This window comes from Pagrus major, chromosome 1, assembly GCF_040436345.1.
Source record: "Pagrus major chromosome 1, Pma_NU_1.0".
Classification (NCBI taxonomy): Eukaryota; Metazoa; Chordata; class Actinopteri; order Spariformes; family Sparidae; genus Pagrus; species Pagrus major.
The window spans coordinates 37,371,852-37,391,605 of NC_133215.1; the positions used below are offsets into that span (position 1 = coordinate 37,371,852).

General features: G+C 39.0%; 1 protein-coding gene across 1 annotated transcript in view; it reads left to right on the forward strand.

Annotated features, from left to right (window-relative positions):
• LOC141005578 (teneurin-3-like) overlaps positions 1–19,754 on the forward strand; it is a 322,641-nt gene that overhangs the window by 35,439 nt on the left and 267,448 nt on the right. The window contains exon 2 of the mRNA XM_073477461.1: positions 12,703–12,891. Coding sequence (XP_073333562.1) covers positions 12,711–12,891 — 181 coding nt within the window. The 5' untranslated portion in view covers positions 12,703–12,710. The remainder of the gene's footprint in view (positions 1–12,702; positions 12,892–19,754) is intronic.

Here is a 19,754-nt window from a genome sequence, read left to right on the forward strand (position 1 = left end):
GATACTTAGATTGACTTGATATATGGTTTTTCCACTTTGTGCTTCACATTTCATTCACACATGCATTCATACACCGATGCCACAGGCTGTCATGCAAGGAGACAACCCGCTCCTGAGCTACAGCCGCCGCCCCTTTCACTACATTTTTGCCAGATATTTACTTTTGATATGTAAGTACAGTCAATGTCAGATACTTTCACTCAAGAACTATTCGTTTTGGTGACTTTCATGTTTACCAAAGTAATATTTTAACATGGTATCTTTACTTTTACTCAGGTATGACTTTTGAGAACTAGGGGACTATACAACACTGCACAGGGGTAATGGTGGAATGGTCTGGCATGTTTTCATTTGACACACTGTGGAATTTTCCTGATATGATGAGATTCAACATTAGCAAATAACTAAAATTGTTAAGAATATAGATGTGATCTTTAAAGCTGGATTACTTTTGGTCTTGGTTTCAAAATACTGAATGCAATGTAAATAATATTACTGTTGGGTATTTTGAAGCCAGTATGCTGAACATCTAATAATAATTTTGCAATGACATTTTTCCTTTGTGAACATACTTCTGTTCATGTTCAAGACACAGCTAGAATTAGTACATAGTTGTTGGGAGATGGTAGCTGAGCCAAAATGACAAATGACACAGAGACACACAGATTGTTCCTTGTTGCTGTCCACATCATTCAAGTACATCATTCAGCATCCTCCCTCAGATCCATGGACAGTAAGAAGTAGTCTCTCTCAAACAGAAGAGAAAATCCTCCTTTCCCCACTGCAGGGGAAAGCGTGAAAGAGTGCATAAGCTAAACACTCTCAGAGCTGTGATGGGTCTGATATGTTTACTGTATTTTGTTTACTGTGCACTGTATCAGTAGTGTTATCTGCATACACTCTACTTTACACCGAAGCTTTTGGTACCACTGGCACTGGTATGACAGGAGAGGTAGAACAGGACCAAAGGCGATGCTTGGAGTTCTTGTAAGGTCAGCACACATCGCACTCATCACTCACACACACACACACGCACACACACACACACACACACACACACACACACACACACACACACACTAATACAGATACAGAGAGAGACTCAACTTGGAGGTCACTGTTGGCCTAAAGGCAAAAGCAAAGCCGTCACTCAAGACGCACAGAGAAAGATTGTGTGTGTGTGTGTGTGTGTGTGTGTATTCTTGTGTTTGTGTGACCTGATTTGTCAATGAGGCAGTGTTTTCAGCAGACACCATTGTGTGGCAGGGACTGCTCCTTTTGTAACAGGTTAGAAGACACACATAGCATGCATGACTGCACGCACACACACACACACACACACACACACACACACAAACACAGTTTACTCCTCTGTGTGAAACATGAAGCACCAATCTCCTAGCCTCTCTGTTGCCTCGGGCCTAGTTGGCTGCTCACACTGTACATGTTAATGGATACAGGCTTGATCTAATGTCTTACCAGAAATATAGAGATTTAGACACACTTATATAAAAGACAGCCAAAAGTATTAAATGCAGAAGCGCAGAGTTCAGGCTTTCTCAGATTTGGCATTAAAGTCTTTATTAACACATAAGTCACATAATTATTTTTGATTCATACTGTTAGAGCTCATCACTCAGTCATTCTTATAGTTGCTTTGTGATAAAAGTAAGTACAGTATATGGACCCTTGATCTACCAATGCATGATGTTGTGCATTTAGCCAGAAGTAGGTGAAGAGGAGTCCAGTTGGTTTACATTGGTTAAATTAAAATCCTCAGCACTCCACAATACTAATTCTGTTTATGTTCATGTTTAAAGTGTAAATATAATTAATATTAAATGCTTCAATATCTAATGCAAGGCGAACATCAAAAAACAATGAGGAAAGATCTAATGGTGTTACAACAAAAGATGTTACAATAAACCAAAAATCCAAAACTCATCCATAGAACCATCATGTATTAGGGCAAAGAAAAGGTCCAGAATGTGAAAATGGGATGTGTATTGGTTTTGATTTATGTTACAGTAGAAAACCTGAAACTTAAGATAGATTATCAGGGAAGATTGCTTTTTACCAAGGAAATTTATGATTTGCAAACCAACTCCATTTTGGGTTTTAGTTCTAAAAAGTAGACTGCTCTTGGCCTTAAAGTAGAGCCAACTACTCTGTGAACATGGGGACCGTTTATAATTGTGTGCCTTACTCACATTCTGGTTTGCTCTCAGGAGAGTGATTGATAGCTCCTCCATCTCTTTTGCTGGATCTCCATGTGTGTGAATGCTGAACTACATATCTATCTATCTTGCATCTTTGCATCTATCTATGCAAAATGAGAGCACAAGCAAGTTCTCACTCTTTGGTTTTATGGTGTTTGATGCTTAAACCTGTTGTTCACTGTCCACATTTTGGATAGCTGAAATGTGTGCCATTGTCACTACATTGTACATGAACTAGAAATAAAGTGAGAGGATTCCCTGATAGTATTTTTCTCCACTTCTTCCACATTTTTCTTTTGATGATATTCTAAATGTTCCATATCAAATGACCAACCATTTAATGATACTACAGTTTAATGTTACTGTCATTATTTCATTATTTGTAAAATTTTTGTATTGTGTATTTTTCTGGTGTATTAGATAGCTCTAGATATGAGAACTGTAAGCCTCAGCTACCATTGGCATGGTCAAGAAGCCAATCACAGGCACAAATCAAAGCTATAGACAAAAACACCTTGCTGCACACTGACAAAAACAGCCCCTTCCAGGTAGAGAACTGGTGGTTGATTTGCGTTGTTGCAAATGTGTTATTAATAATGACATGTGAAAGCATCAACATGCATTTTAAATGGATTAGATGCTTTCACTTTGAAATCATCATGAATAAACACAAATAAAATATATGTAAGCTAGTGCGTGATGCAGGGCTTGCCACTTGGAAATAATTGTAAACAAGCATTTGGATTGGGTCAATATTGACCCAGAATTAACCCATAGTTCCAAAATGGAAGCGCTCAAAGAGACTTCAGCATCCTCCTCTTTATTAGGATGTTGGTTAACAAATTGTTCTTGGGTGTCATTTTACTTTTGTATTTACACAGTTGTAAAGGTTGGTTACATATATGTAATAATCTTATCTAATATTTTCTAACATCTTTTTGTACTGATAATTAAATAGGGAAAGTTTAATGGACCTATTTGTAAGAAAAGTTGATTTTTGAGTCTCATTCCCAACTTGTCAAATAGTGATGCTTTGGGATTGTAGGACAGGTTGGCTGCCATACCAAAGTGTCAGTTTTTGATGAAATGGGAGTGAGAATTCTGTACATCTATGCCTAGAAAGTACTCCCTCTGTTAGTCATCTGACAGTCCATGCAGAAATTGAACTGGACTACTTCTGGACACTCAGAATAACTCCTTCTACTTTACAACTCGATATCTTAATAATAAAATAGCATACTGTGTGTAAGAACAATTATCAACTGAAATACTGAAGAGAACCAAACATTTCAGAAAATGCACCAAATAGCCATTAGCAATTTCTTTCCAAAGTGGTTTAGAGATTTGTTCTTTATGGACAACTTAATGAAGACAAACAGAAGTGCTCAACAACACAGGGAGATGCACATCATGCAATCATCATTTGATTGGCTGGCTGCTTTGTACTCTCTGAGGAGGCCAACGGAGTGTGCCTGAAAGAGTTGAAAGTTGAAGTTGAAAGAGAGGGAAATGTATTGCTCTCTGTTGTGGTGTCCCCTATGGACAGGCCTAATTTATACCACACAAACGCACACACAAATCATCCCTCCAAAGGAAATATTAGCAGAAAAAAACTGATGTCAGAGGACAGGGCACACCGTGTGTGTGTGTGTGTGTGTGTGTGTGTGTGTGTGTGTGTGTGTGTGTGTGTGTGTGTGTGTGTGTATGTGTGTATGTGTGTATGTGTGTGTGTGTGTGTGTGTGTGTGTGTGTGTGTGTGTGTGTGTGTGCGGTTGATTATACATATGAGTATGTCATGGAAATGTTGTGACTGCTCTACATCTCCTTCTCTTTTCACAATGGCAAAGTAACACCTGTTATGCAAAACACCACAGCCTGGATAAGCCCTGTTGCCAGATCCAATGAATCACAGGCAGCATGTTTTGTTTAGCCATTCTGGCCATTCCTCTGATTTGTTAGTATCATTGCTTGCCCCAGTTGGTCAGTGTTGAACCATTCAGAGCAACTCAGAAATCAAAACAAACTTCAAATCAAATCAGAGCTGACAATAATATATATATATATATATATATATATATATATATATATATATGTATATATATATATGTATATATATGTATATATAAATATATGTATATATATATATATGTATATATATGTATATATAAATATATATGTATAACTATATCACTATAGCACTGTGAAAACTACGACTAGCGTATAGTAGCAGCATGTCATTTGCTAAGCAATAGTTATACATAAACACAAAAATCCTTTTTGTCTTGGAGGTGTCCTGGGGAAGAACTCTGTTCAAGGCAAACACATTTTCTATCACCTCTGGGATGACGGGAGGCCATTAGTCTGGAGTCCTGCTTTTAGTTAAGCACTTACAGTGAAGATTTCAGCGTAAAATATGTGTCAACTTTCCATCGGCATGGGGTTGAGTAGATAACGACTGAATTTTAATATGTGGGTGAACTGTTGGAGTTTCTTGTTCTTTTTTCTTTTAAAGGGGAGACATTAACAAAAACTAATTAGATGGAAAAAGTCCCAGTCACTGTCATTTTCTTTCTATCTATCTCTTAACTATCAGTGTGTGTGTGTTGGCAAGGTACATGATAAGAAGGATTTACTGTATGTGTGTACTGTTAATTGTCTGTGTCCAATCTCAATTGGAATTGTAGGACTGTATGTTTGTGAGTGTGTATTGTATTGAGAGGAAGAATGCAATAATAATCTAATTAGCATGTATGTAACAACCTGGCTTGACACCATGTTTATGGATTGCTACACACACATACACTTGGACATTGCCTATTTAGCTGTAGAGTGACAATTAACTATATACAGTCATCCTCCTATTCCTAAATGATACTGAATGATAAACATCAGAACTCAAAAACTCCCTGTGTAACTGTTAAACTTTATCACATCATGAAAACTACCCATTTGTGTTTTTATGATCTTTTTTATGAATGAAGATGTATGTGAGGGTCTGACTTCCATTTTCATGTTACAAGAAGTCTTGCATTGTGTGACTGGATCTATTTACAATCCTACTGATTTAGAGATAGAGCAAAATTGATTTTATAGATGTATTATATGTCTTATTTTATAGATTAGCTCAAGGCCACATTTATGTGAAAACCTGCAGCCATCAGATCAGCCCAAATCTCAAAAGGAGCTGTCTCCCATCACTAACTGGGATACAGCTGATTCATATATTACCTATTCTGTTGTTGGTTTGTTTACCTGAAGTAAAAAAAAAATATCAAAAATATATTCAAATATCATAACCAACATTTATACAATGTTTATGATTTATGCTTTCAGCTTTGGATATAGCCAACCACTGCATTTCCATTCTGTAACAGCCACCTTTTTCCTCACAGTATTCTGTACCCACATGGGCAACAATGCAGGAATGTACTGGAAGCATTGTGGAAGACACAGGTTGATGAGTTTATTTTTTGCCGTGTTCACTCTCATCTTTAGTCTTATTTAGTAAAATAACATGAGGTGATGAATACTCTCAGCCATATGACTCCAGTTACTTTTGCTTGTCATTATGTAATCTAAGATTAAACATTCAAATCACAAAAATAAACTATTCATAGTGCAGTGCTAAGGTTGAGTTCCAGAGCCTCATCATGTGGAGAATGAAGCTACTGTTGCTGAGGTGGGTGTTGTCTATAAGTATCTTTTGGGCTCTGTGCAGACATCTCACCTCACTGATGTCCCTGATGCTCTATAGATGATACCAGTGATGTTCTGGTGGTTTTAATCACCCATTGTAGAGTCTTCCTGTCCTGGGCCGTGATGAACCATGCCAGTGTGGGATGCTAGAATGCTTTTTGTCGCTTCTCTGTAAAAGTTGTGCAAATCATGATTTCAATTGAGATTAGCTCAGCTACTCCACAATCTTTCCATGTACCCCTTTGTGACTGCACTGCCCTAAGGGTTTCTTCTGTTTCTCAATTTCAGTGACTGATTTCTGATCACTGTGCATCACAATAATGTGTTTTGCAATGGTCCACGCCTGTAGACTCATTTCGGGTAAATGTGAATACAAGGATAGAAGGAAAATTGGCCCAATCAGACATATGGTTCATTAAACCAGATGTACTGCAGGCACAACATGCAACAGAAGGTATTGAGTATGTAAACATAAAAAACAGTTTGAGGCAAGCATTACACCCTGAGATATTCTGTCTGCTGATTGCAGCCTCTTAGATATAATCTCTGCTTCGCTCACTATGATTACAATAGGCATGTTGTTTTCTTCTTTTCTCTGTGCTGGGAAATGACATGAACCAACAGAATACCAATAGCTAACTGCTGGTTGGCCATTTAACTACTGCTGCAGGTAGTATGTAGCCCATTTGTGTGTATGTGTGTTTATTCATGTGTGTATGTGTAGTCTGCCAAATATGAAATATTATTGTATTTGTTTAAACAACAAAATAAAATTATGGCCAACAGCATCACTCATTAAAGGCTTAGATTTGCTTGACAGACTGAATTAATCAGTAGTTGTGACTCAAAATACAGTTCTAGTGTTCAAAATATCAGTGAATGAGTAAGGCTCAAAAGAGTGAAGAACCTTTGTGGAACACTGTAACATTGTGCTGGGATAACATTTGGCATTCATTTTTTTTTACTTTTTGTTTTTCTCTTTCTACAAAACTGTTTGGTTCCAGCTCTGTCCAAAAAGTTAGTTTTGAGATGATGAAATCTAAGTAGACAGTGATGTCACCACTATAGATCCTTGTCAGTGTCAGCCCTGTACAGATACTGTTTTGCAATAGGACATTAAAACCCTTAATTTGTCAAAAATCTGGCTGCATTAGTGTTTGTAGTATATTGCACCCTAACTTTAAATTATTTAGTATTCTACCTCTTTTGACCTTAATTTGTCTAGGGAAAGTTTGAAAAGCAACTGCCAAGATATCATAACTTTAGCTTGTAATGATTTGAATTAAAATGTAAATGTAGCTGTTATTGATTTATCTAGGAAATTTTATGAAGCAAGGCAGAACACACCTACTGTGCTGCACAGCTGTGGGTGAAAACAGGAGGAAAGTTAAGAAGTAGAGGAAAAGACTGGAGAGAGTACAGAGGGAGCTACCTCAGAACACAACTGCAAACAGATCTCTCTCTCTCTCTCTCTCTCTCTCTCTCTGTGTGTGTCTCTGTGTGTGTGTGTGTGTGTGTGTGTGTGTGTGTGTGTGTGTGTGTGTGTGTGTGTGTGTGTGTGTGTGTGTGTGTGTGTGTGTGTGTGTGTGTGTGTGTGTGTGTGTGCCAAAACCAAGCCAAGCAGGGATGAAGAATGAGGAGGCACTGAAGGAGCCAGGTGTTCAAAACATGCAGACAGACAGACAGGCAGACACACACACACACACACACACACACACTATTGCTACAACAGCCGGGTGAGATCTAAGGTTGCATTTGTTTTGTGTGACAAGGCTACTGGGTTGTTTCTATCAAAGAAACCAGCACTCTCTCACTGAGAAAAGTTTAATTCTACAGAAGTAAGAATATAATAAGATAATAAGATAGTTACAAAGTGAACAAGCCACAGAAGTTTCTTTATTGGTAATAAGTCACTCAACAGGATGTTCTTGTTTGGTTGTTTTCCTCCATGTTTTGGACAAGTTTTTGCTTTGTCCTATTTTCAACTGTTGTTCAGTCATTTTTATGATAAACCTAAACAATAAGAACTCTAACCAAGTGGTTTTGTGCTGAAACCTAACCAGAGCATTAGCTCAGCATTGTAACAAGAGAAAAAGGTGAAAATTGTAGAAAGAAATGTAAAGTTGCAACCTCAAGAAATGTAAAGTTTTACAAGGTTCTAAAAATGCAGTGGTCGTGTTTCAGAGATTTTTCCTGTTTTTCTGCGAAGTTTCTTCATTCCTTAATCTGATATAGGAAGTATACCTCCCCACACAGGTAATGCTGCATGTTGCAAAAGCCCATGTGAAAAGCATGTACTGTATACCTCAGGTTTCATTTGACTTTATGGTTTATTCAAAGGCAGAACCTTCCGGGTTAGGAGCAAGGACATCAGGAGCAACAAAGCCTTCTGATCATGTAATTTCTGGAGTCTTGGCAGCTTCATTTCAGACACTAGAACACTTCCAAGTCTTTGAAGTGCCAAGTAGTTTTACCGGTTATTCCCTCATGATGTGAATTCAGCATTACCTCCTTCCCTCGGGCACTGTGACAGATGCCAGGAGGCACCTAGCCATTTGACAGACTGGGATTTTCATTGCAAAGTTATTTTTACTCCATTGATCAGAGCCTTTAAAGAATATTGTCTTGAGCCAGAACAACAAGCTCCCAGGCAATCATAGCTGAGCGTTACACCATTTCCCCATGGAGCAAAGTGGACAGCTGCATGGACCTTTTGACAATCACAATATCTGCCTGTGACCCATCTACTTAAATACTCATATGTGCAGACAGAATATACATACGGTGTTCAGTAAGTCAAAGTAGGTCGGTTTGGGATGCTTTTTTAGGCCTAAAGCAATTTTTCAGTCTGTTTCTCTCTCCAGAAGCTCTACCTTTCTCTACCTCCCTCGCTCTCTCTATAATCCCTGTGACAATGTGCTCTACCAGGGTGTCTTTGATATAGAGAATGACAGAGACTGAGAGAGCAGGCAAAAACCTACCTAGACCCGACCTAGAGATTCTTCCCAAACTCTAGAACAATGCAGGTGAATTTTGGGAAAGATTGGGTCAGAGACAAATAATTACCAAAAATGGGAACTCTTGGTGGGGTGAAACACTAAAGATGGTTCATGATCAGGTTGTGCTTTTGTTGTAGCTGTTGTAGCAAAAAGACTTTAAGAGCAGGGAAGATGGAAATCAACACTGCATGCACACATACAAAGCCATTGGCAGACTCTGGTCTCTCATGGAATTTTAGCTTGTTGGGTTAAGCACACTGAGCACGCAATCGCATTGCCCGTTCTGACTGGACAAATGATTTCTGACACATCTGCTGTACTACACAAAAACAACATGTTTATTTCTAGTTGTACAGTTTGTCTTTATTTTATTATGTATTATTTTCACTTTTTTATTCTAAATGTGTAAGAAGGTGTGGTGGCCATGATCGAACCAGTATTTGATTCTGAATGCTCGAAGGGGTTCGATGTAACAATTTGTGGCAATTTACATGTAAAAATAACGTTTTTATTGGCCCTATGTGAGTGGATTGCAACGTGACGTGAAAAATGAGACCTTCCTGTCTTTCTTGGTTGCCTATACAAGCCTGTGGACGATTTGTTGAAGTTGCTTAATGCTGCTAACAACAATAATAATAATAATAATAATAATAATAATAATAATAATAATAATAATAATACTTTATTTTTGGATAGGGACAGTGCACATTAATGAACATCGATATTAAATATCTCTGTAAACATGCCAGATTATAGCAAAGCTGCTAATTTGCGTCCGTAGTCCCTGGACTACTGGACAGTGCTGGACTGTGGATTTCTCTCTGAAGGACTTGGTTTGGATTTTCTGCGACAGTCCTATGGATTTGAATTTATGCACATTCTTGAGTGCCTCGTCTCAGTGCCAAGATGTGCTCTGAGCCACAAGAAGCTATCGATAGTATAGTTTAGAAATGGAGTCTGCTAACATAAACTACAACTGGCTTCCAGCACCACATAGAGGTTTCACAGAGCTCCTTTAAATAACATTTGAAAAAGAAAAAAAAAAAAAAAAAAAGACCTGACCATTACCATGTCAAAAAAAAAGCAGGACCTGTCTGTGAGACTGGCTTGTTCGTATCCAGGTTAGTAGTGGTTACTAGTGTGAACGTGTTCATTAGCATTACACTAATGGGCACACCCACACTAGGCAATCTGTACCGTGGTCAAGCATGTTTGACCCCCAAAGTACAGTTTGTTTGACTAGTGTGAGCGCTCCATACCGTGCTCAAGCTCGGTACACTTCCTTGGCCCTGGCAGAGTTGGAAGTGGTGTGCTTCGAAGCGGTACAGTTGCTCATGCACAGGCACAAGCATGGGTACACAATCTGAACCTGAAGTATAATGATGCATATTATGCCACATGGCATTAATCGAGAAATCCAGTCATATGAGAGGGCGTCTACGACCATAACGACACAAATTAAGCCACTTAAGCCATTAAGCCAAAAGCCAGTAAAGTCATGTTCTCTGAGTTGTTCTCCATTGTGATGCGACCATGCTACGATGTACTGATGTATGTACAAGAGGAAACCGTGCTCAGGCCTGGTTGCGACTAGAGCAATGTGAGTGCAGGCCAGTGGGGGACTGGGGAGGAGGGACAATCGTGCATGGCACGGTACAGAGCAACTGGGCCAAGTGTGAGACTCTACCTGCTGCTCTGGAGCAGACCATGAGTGAAATGCCTGAAAGCTCACCATAGCATTTTTTTTTTTGGTTTATTTAAAGTTGCCAACCCCAAACAGAAGTGTCATTGTGTTGTCCCATGTCTTCTGAAGACAAGTATGTTGCACACAGCTCTGGCCATGGGAGTGACAATTCTATTTTAATTCCATCTTGTCGGCTAATAGGATTGTTGCTACTTGTGTTGTGCTAGGCTAACAGTTGTTGCACTACTTCCCCAGTGTTCAAGTATGTTTCCCGTCTTTATTGTCTTTAAAGTGAAACTCTCACCAAAATGCAACCTAGGCTTTTTTTGTGAAGGAACCCGAGTCAAACCTTCGTGTAAAAGCATAATTACGACGAAAAAGCCACTTTTAACATTTACCGTAGTTTAGTTTTCGGGTCAAAATCATTTTCAATTGCATGCTAGGGGCAACTTTATGGTAGCATCAAAATCGCTATTTTTAAAACACTAAGAAGACTCGACACAACATGAAACTTCGCTCGTAGTACCACCAGGGTCTCTACACATGAACACGAGCATTGAGAACATTGTGCACACAGAGTTTACTAAAAAGAAGGTTTTTGAACAACTCACGCTAGCAGTAGCTTGCTCCGCTCGCCGCCGTCCTGCCAGTCGAGAAGCGTCGATCCCCGAGTGTGACGTAACATGGAGGAGAGCAAAGGTGGAAAGCTCCATGTTACGTCGCACTCGGGGATCGACGCTATTTTTATTTATTTTGTTTCCCCACCAGGCTTCTTTTTTGCATTCTAAGGGAGATAGTGGGGGCTGGGTATATAATAGAAAATGCCATATCCGTGTGATTTTCTCCCTCAGTGAAAGAAACTAGCCAAAAGGCAGCCTCGTAAATAATTAAACAGAGTCCTATGTGGTGTTATTTTAAATCTGTTTGCATGGAGCTGTTAGACTGTGGCGTTAGTCTGTAACTGCAGACTCCCAAATGAATGTCAGGATAGGCTGGAAGATGGCTGAAAGGGACAAAACTGTGTGTGTGTTTGAAATTTCCTGTGTGTGTATTTCTCTACTCATGGTTGTGAAAGCAATAGATGAAGATTGAGTTCTGTCCTTGATCTGTTGGTGAAAACCCTTATGAAAAAATATTACATTCAATGTTTTTATGTTTTGGAGCGACAGGGACAGAGCTTAAGGGAGGTGTGTTGCATTCTCAGCATCAGTATCTGTGTAAAAGCAATTCTTTTCCTGCTAATGAGCTGACATTGATTTTGTATTACAATTTCTCCCTCCTTGCTCACAAATGTGAGCGATCAAGGGAGTTAGATAGAGACATTACACATTTTTATCTGTAAAGCCAGCCACCATGGCAAGTGCTGTTAATGATTTTTTTATTTTTTGCTTTTCCACATCTAATTTCATTCTTTTGAGCCAGCACATTTGTATGGAATGCAAGGCTGGCCAGAGTTATCTGTCTGGGCAAAACACACACACAAAGACTCCCAAACACAAACAAACAAAGAGCGAAGCCATTTAGCATTCAGAAGTCACTAAATGCCAAGGTTACCACATCGATACACAATTGATTGCACACTCTGCTTGTGAGTCTGGTCTCACACAGTCACAGCATATAGTCAACTCTACCTGATGCACAGACTTACACATCACACTGTTCAACAACTTGGACCAAGTTATCTTGTAGTCACAAGTCAGTGGCAGTGAAGATGCCATGTGGAACTTATAGATCTCCGACATGGAAAGTGTAACAGTGTAGAGTGAAGAGGAGGAGATGGGAGAGGGATGAGGAGGGGCAGGATGGATGGGTCTGTGAAAGACTGCATGACTTGAATGAATAGTGTGTGTTCAGGTTTATGGCAGCAGCTCAGGACATCTCTATTGTAACTCTTTTTGGCAATTCCAACCAGGAATTGTCCTTTAGTTGCTGTAACTACATCAGTCTCATCCACAGTCCACACCATAAGCTCATATCACCATACTTCATTGCTCTGTCAGTCATTTCTTTTCTTTTTTTAAGATTTTGGTTTCTGTTTGTTGTTATTATTTTTTCATTCTTCAAGTTCATCATTCCTTTTTTTTGGGGTTGTGTTCTTTCATAGGTTCTCCAATGCCCTCCCCCTCCTGTCCATCATCTGTCATTGACCAATCACATCCACAATCAGCCAGTCTACATGACAACCGGTTGTTAGGCGACGGGGCTGAGCCATACTCAGAGAAAGAGGAGGAGGAGGAAGAGGAAGAAGAGGAAGAGGAGTATGCAGCCCAATTGTACTTACCTGTAACACATGGTAAAAGCACTTCACTCGCCTCATTTGCAACCTTTACGAAGCTCTTTCATGTCAGTCATATTGTATACATTTCAAAACCAGGTTTAAAAATTATTTTTTTTACGGGGTTTTGTCATCCCAGTTGTTTGTAAAAGACTGGAAATTTCCACTGGATATTTCTATCTGTCTGCATTTGGCTTTGACTTTCATGTGCAGGTGATGAGCGTGAATGGATTATTTTGGAGATCACATTCTTTTCCATTTCCCCCTCTTGGGAACTTTTACAGCTCAATCTAAACATTCAGCTGCTGCAGGAAATGACTGCAGCAAGTGTGTTCACATGCTTTGAACATACACATATCTGCTCATATTTTGCCATATTTCTGTCGCAACTATGCAAGTAGTAAAGGAAGACAGGTGGTTTAAAATGAGTAGGTCAGTAACTGATATGTTTCCAAACAGACATAATCATTGAGGTCAACTTAATTCATCCTAACTTCCACTTTACTAATTTCAGCCTCCCTGAGTTCCTTTCTGACTCCACCATATGAGCTGTAGCTGTTTTTCATGTTGATAGCATATGTTGAATGTTGAGATCACTCCTGACAGTTGGCAAGCATGGAGGCTTGAACTTCTAATGACTTCCAGTGTGCTGCAACTAGCTGTCCTCAATAGATCAGCTAGCTGTGGTGGGAGTCAGACCTCTTTCTCCATTTCTGTCCCGGTTTCTCTCAGCCTTTCTTTATAGCTTATTTTGCTTTCAAATCTTGTCTTCCTTTCATGTTTGTGTTTGTGTGTGTTATCAAACAATAACCTAAACCTAAAGAAATTCATAGACAACTGAAAGATATGAACACAAAAGAGAACAATTAGTTTCGACAGTCCAAGCGCAGGTGATTTTCAGTATCTAATAAACAGTATAGAAAGTGGGACTGGAATAACCTTTGCAACACTTTATGAAAGATCTTCTGAAATTTAAAACTTCTGTTAAAAACTGACATATTGGCTGCACTCTTCAGTACTGCCTTAAAATGCACTTCTTTTTTAACTCTCTGAGGTCCAGGGTATAATTGGCCGTTTTTGACTACTTTTGACTCACCTTAAAAACTGTTTACCTTGTTTGGTGTCATTTTTTTCAGCAAAACCTCATATGTGTGACTATACAGTTATTTTTTCCTTTTGACATACTGTATAAACACAGTGGACCTAAAATCACACAAAAAAACATACAATCTGAGTAGGTAAAAGTTAGATGTTTTACTGTGAAAACCACAAACATGTTTAACGAACCATTTTTATAACTTAGAATGCAAATATAAATTGTTGTTTGCTAAATTTGTACATACGTTTTTGAAATTTACAAAGTTACTGTATATACAACTTTTTTACATTAAAATGCAGGCAATGCCTCAGGCGTTTTTTGTACAACTATTTACAACCATTTACAAAACAACCAGGTGTCACAATAAGATGCCACTCCAAAAAACAGTTCCTGTCCACCACAAGACAGAGAGGCACATCACAGGCCTGATAATTCCATGGTGTCACCAAAACAAAAGATGGATCACCCACTTCATCTTCAAAGTCCTCACTCTCTGGCTCAGACTGGCTCTGTATCTCCCTCAGCTCCTTCCAGCTCAAAGAAGAGCTGCACTGCCTGCTCCACTTTCAGTAGTCGCCTCATTGTTTTGACACACAAAACAAAAAACGACTACACTACACACTAAACACTAAACACACTACACTACACACTACACTACACACTAACTATACACTAACTATACACTCCAAACACGCTAAATGTCACAAAACTCTCAAATCTCAAAACTCGCTGTCACTAGCTGCTCGATAACGCTGTCTCTCTTTCGCTGCCGTCACTCCGACAACTTCCCCCTGTTCCTCAGCAACCAAATGCCATTTTTTGATTGGTTGATATGGTCCACCAATAGGAAAATAGGAGTAGCCATGTTTTTTGCTTGCAAGCACTTTCGCTTGCGAGCACTTTCCTGAGAATAGCTCGTTTTTACCGATTCTTCCTGCACCAAACGTGACGACAATATTCAGGAAAAAGCATGGCGTGAATTATTTATCATAAGTCTAGTTTTACTTGGCCTATCAACAAAATTAAAAAATTGGTATATAGTTTGAACTTTTGACACAAGTTGGAATGGCGACTCAGCGACTTGCTGCTATGTCATCTTAAATCAGTCATGTGATTTGGACGCATCTGCGCGTCCGTCGACTCCAGAGGGTTAAGCGAGCCTGTGCCTCATCTGATGTTGTGGGTCTTCATATGATAAAAAGCACAATTTGGAGTTAAAGTGGTTGTACATCTGAGTTGGTTTGGACGGACAAATGTTTTGCCAGTGTATCAGGTTGATGTTAAGTGTATCATGATAGAAGCCAAGTTGGGACACAGAAAGAAAGTAGTGCTGGAGGGACATAGTGGAAAGTATCACTTTATGGCCTGTTAAAACTTGGGCTCGATCAATATTCTGGGGTTATTGTGGAGTTTAATTAAAAGCCCTATATTTCAGATCAGAGTCAAATCAAGCTACTTTGTTTGGTTTCAAGCCAAATCCATTGCATGGATTGTTCAACCAATTGCCAGAATAAATGTTGGCAATGTACATTTCTGCAAAGCACAGATATGTTGAAACTTTACATATCCTAAGGTTTTATTTTATTTTGTGACAACGCTGTGGCACAAAAAAACACTGTTTGAAAAGAAAAGATCTTGTTTTGGTTTAAAAAACAGTTTTTGTCTCGACAAACATGGCTGGGAATTGTCCAAAGGTCTCAGTAAAATATCAGCTGGTTGCACACTTACAAATGTTGAAACCCTGTCTTGGCTTGGCAGCCTTCTCACCTAACTCCATCACCATCCCCTCTTTGTAGAAATTTCAATATGGTACGTAGCCTAGGACGAAAAAGTAGTGGAGACAATATGTAGATAATGTAGACAATATTTTTCATCCTCATTTTTAACAGCGGACACACCAAGTTAGACAGCTGTCTTTTTTGATCACAGTCCAACCATAAGAGCTTATTTAACTAGAATTTGGCACATTCAGCATCTGCTCTGGTTGCAATCAGACTTGCTCTTGGTGGCTCTCCTCATGGCAAGTGTTTGGCTGGAAGTTGAGGGAGAAAGTGTCTGCCTGTTTGAACCAGGGGCTGAGTTTGGTTCATATCAGACTGCTGATCTGAGACCCGTTTGCCTGTGGAGGTTGACAAGCACCAGATGCCGAGTCATGTTGGCTTGCCAATGACCCTGGAACAGCCCTCTTATAGTTAAGAGTGTGATAGGAAACAGACTTTGATGGTTTGAAGAAAGGAACTAAGACAACCACAATTCGAGTCACACTATAGCAGGAGAGAGGGCATGAAAGGGAGAACTAAAGAGGGAGGAGATTTGGATGGAACAAGAGTGAGAAAAAGAAAGACGGCTGCATGGAGTGATGAAACAGAGAGACAGACAGACATCTCCTCATATCTACACTGCCATCTAAGCATACTGTAATCAGAAACAGCTCTGACATGGGGTCTTAAAATGGCTAAAAAGTTGTGCGTGTATGTGTGTTTGTGGATATGTGTGTGGTCCTCTCTCCCCAAAGTAGTACCAGCCTGACCTAACCCACCAATGTTCAGCCAAAAATTCAAAATAACACTCTCACCACGTCCTGCACTTTTTTTCTTCATTTGCTCATGTTGCTCTGTATCCTTTCTGCCAGTTTTCTTTTCTTTGCACCAGTGGCCTTGAGGGAAGTCAGGCAGTGAAGCAAAGGAATCAAGAGGCCTTTAGCATACATTGTCTTACACATAAAGACACGCACACAAATGCAGAAACCACTCCATGTTTACAGGAGGAAGAAACTGAGCAGGGGAGAGAGCGCAGAGAATGTGAGAACAGGAGAGAATCCAGGGTTTTCTTTTCACTTCTTCCCTCAGAGCACATTTTTATTTGCTGTTTACTGGGACGACCAAGTACTTTTTGAAGCATCAGAGACTAGTTGCCTTTATGAACTTTTTCAATTCATAAATCACAATACCTCAGGGGGCTTTACAGTTTGTCTAATGTCCATAATCAGTAGCAGTAATTAGTGGGTTCAGTGTTTTTTTTTTCTGGTTATACTTCCAATGATGATTAATTGAATTGATTTCCAGTAATCACACAGCAAGCCCTAAAATGTTTTGAAAATTGCAATTCGATTTCTTATGTCTTTCTCTTTTTTTAACCTTCATATTAATTCCGCTATTTATACACTTTCCCATTTAATTTCCCATTCTATTGATTAACTGATTAATTTTTATTTGTTTGGTTTGTTTTTTTCTCCCTTTTTTCTTCCTATTTATTTCTGTATTTTTTTTTTTTTTAAATTATGTGTTTCTGCTTCTGCATTGTGCAGACAGATAGTTTCAAAGAAAGGTGTTTGCTGAAGTGTAAATAAAGCAGAATCAAAAGACTATAACATAAGCACGTCTCCATGCAGTGGAGACGTTTGTTTAGTGAAAAGTGAGCCTTTTTTTTTATTCCTTCCTCAAGGTGTAGCACAGGATGGGACACAGGCACGGTAGCCAAGGCTTCCTCTTGCATTCTCCTTGTAGTCAACAGAACCGCTGAGGGATAAGAAATGTATCATCATTGAAGCTCATAGACAGCCAGAGAAGATATTTTAATTCTGAATTTGTTGGGTATAGCACAGATTTTAGACTTCTTGTAATGCCCGTCAGTCTCATAAAATGAGAATAATTATATGTCTAATTATTGATGTATGCACAATCATAGATGGACAGGAGAGTCTTTCTGGGTAAAATGTATAAATAAGATGTTTCATGATCTTAAAACAATACCAGTAAGGTTGAGGTCACATGGTGCCACAGCAGTTAAACATACATCTATTCTGATTTACTGCGGCTTATTATTATAATTTACAGTTAGTTACCATTTGCAAGAAGACAGCATGTGATCGTAGGTTACCGAATATGTATTTTGAGAAGTCAATTACAGTCTGATGCAGATAAATCCTCATATAGCTGCCTGAGACAATCTGTCTTACCATATGTTGTGTATTGATAGCTTAAATGTCTAACTGCCAAAAATTACTAAGTAACTATAAACAGCAATTAAATCAAAGTTTTCCATTTAAATACATGACATTAATAAGAAGACAGTATCTGATTTGATGAAAATGTCACATTGGATTCAGTTTAGGATGATGTTTACCATAGATAATAGTATTGATTCATTCTATAACCAGATCAGTAGAGTGCGTACCTCCGCCAAAGCCCAACAGTCCCCTTCAATTCAATCAAGCCTAATCCAATGGCAAATAAAATGTTTTTAAAGTATCTAAAGTAAGAAAGGATCCCTGGATCTGTCCTTTTATCTGGATCTGCACCAAAAGTCAAATGGGTCACTTCTGGACCGAGATTCGTCCTCCATCCAAGTTTTGTCAGAAATCCATTCCGTAGTTTTTGTGTACTCCTGCTTTTGGCAAACAACCAACAAAAGGACACAGGTGAAAACACAAGCTCCTTGGCAAAGGTAACAAATACAAAAAGCAAGTAATAGACGTTACCAGATCTCTTTTTTTCAATAAAAGGCCAGTACCAACTCCATAAATTGTTTTAACCCAGTGCTGGCATTTGGTTTAAGATAGGTGAACAAAGATTGTATATTAACATGGCACTTCTCAACACAAACAGTCTGTCTTTTTCCTTGTGAGACTGAAAAGACGCCAACAACCCTCCACCACCCAGCCTTTAGGTGCCTCAGAGACGCCAAGGCTATCAGCTTGGAGCGGAAAAAGCAACAGAAAAAAGACCAGTTTCTTTGCAAACGGCGGGATGACGCCAAGACTTATTGACAACGTCTATACTGAAAGCCAAAGGGAGCGAACCAAGGCAGAGAGAGGAATGCGAATAACACTTAGTGCTTTTTACTTTGGGACCAAGTAGGCAATTCTCCTCAACACCAGAACTAATCAATGAGTCATTGAATGAAAGAGGAGAGAGAGAGGGCGAGAGAGGAGAGAGAGAGAGAGAGAGAGAGAAAGAGAGAGAGAGAGCATTTGCATGGATGAATTGGAGGAAGAAAGACAAAAATGATCCATCTTGACATGAGAATGAATCAATGAGATTTAGATAGAGAAGGATATATGGAGAAAGTGGGGTCAAACTGCAAAAAACAATATTTTAAAGACATGGAGAAGCAAAGAGAAGATAGTCAATCATTGATCAGGCTAATGAACCTCAGGCTAGTGGCTGGTGGCTGGGATTTAAGCATCAAACACACACACATGGAAAAGGCCACAAACACACAGCTCACGTCTGAGGCTGATTGCAGAATAGAGTCACCTAAGTAAATCAAAATGTTGTAGCAGACTCCATTCAAACAGACAGAGAGACAGACAAGGAGATAGTCTGGAAGGGATTGAAGGCATAGAGGGTAAGGAGAAAGATTCTGTGTTTGACAAACAGTACACTGTCCTGACTGTGAAATGAGACACAGATGGAGGAATATTTTAAAATGATATACTACAATGCCAGAGTTTAACCCAGCTTCTATTTTATGTGAGAGTTAAACTTCTAACTCATCCTCGGTGCTAAACTCTCCTTGCTCTGCTGTTCTTCAGTGTAGCAGTGCTTTCAGATTTGCAGGCTTAATTTTGAATCATGGGTCAAGTTGTTTTTTTACAAATTGAATTTGATGGTTTTTTAATAGTCTTCTCTTTCTTTTGCCACCAGATCATCTGACCTAAATGATAATATTCTTTATTTCCTAAACAAATTAATTTAATTAATAGTATATAATAAATAATTCAAATTTTTAAAAAAAATCACATTTTAGGCAACTACAACTAATTGGTTAATGTTAGGGA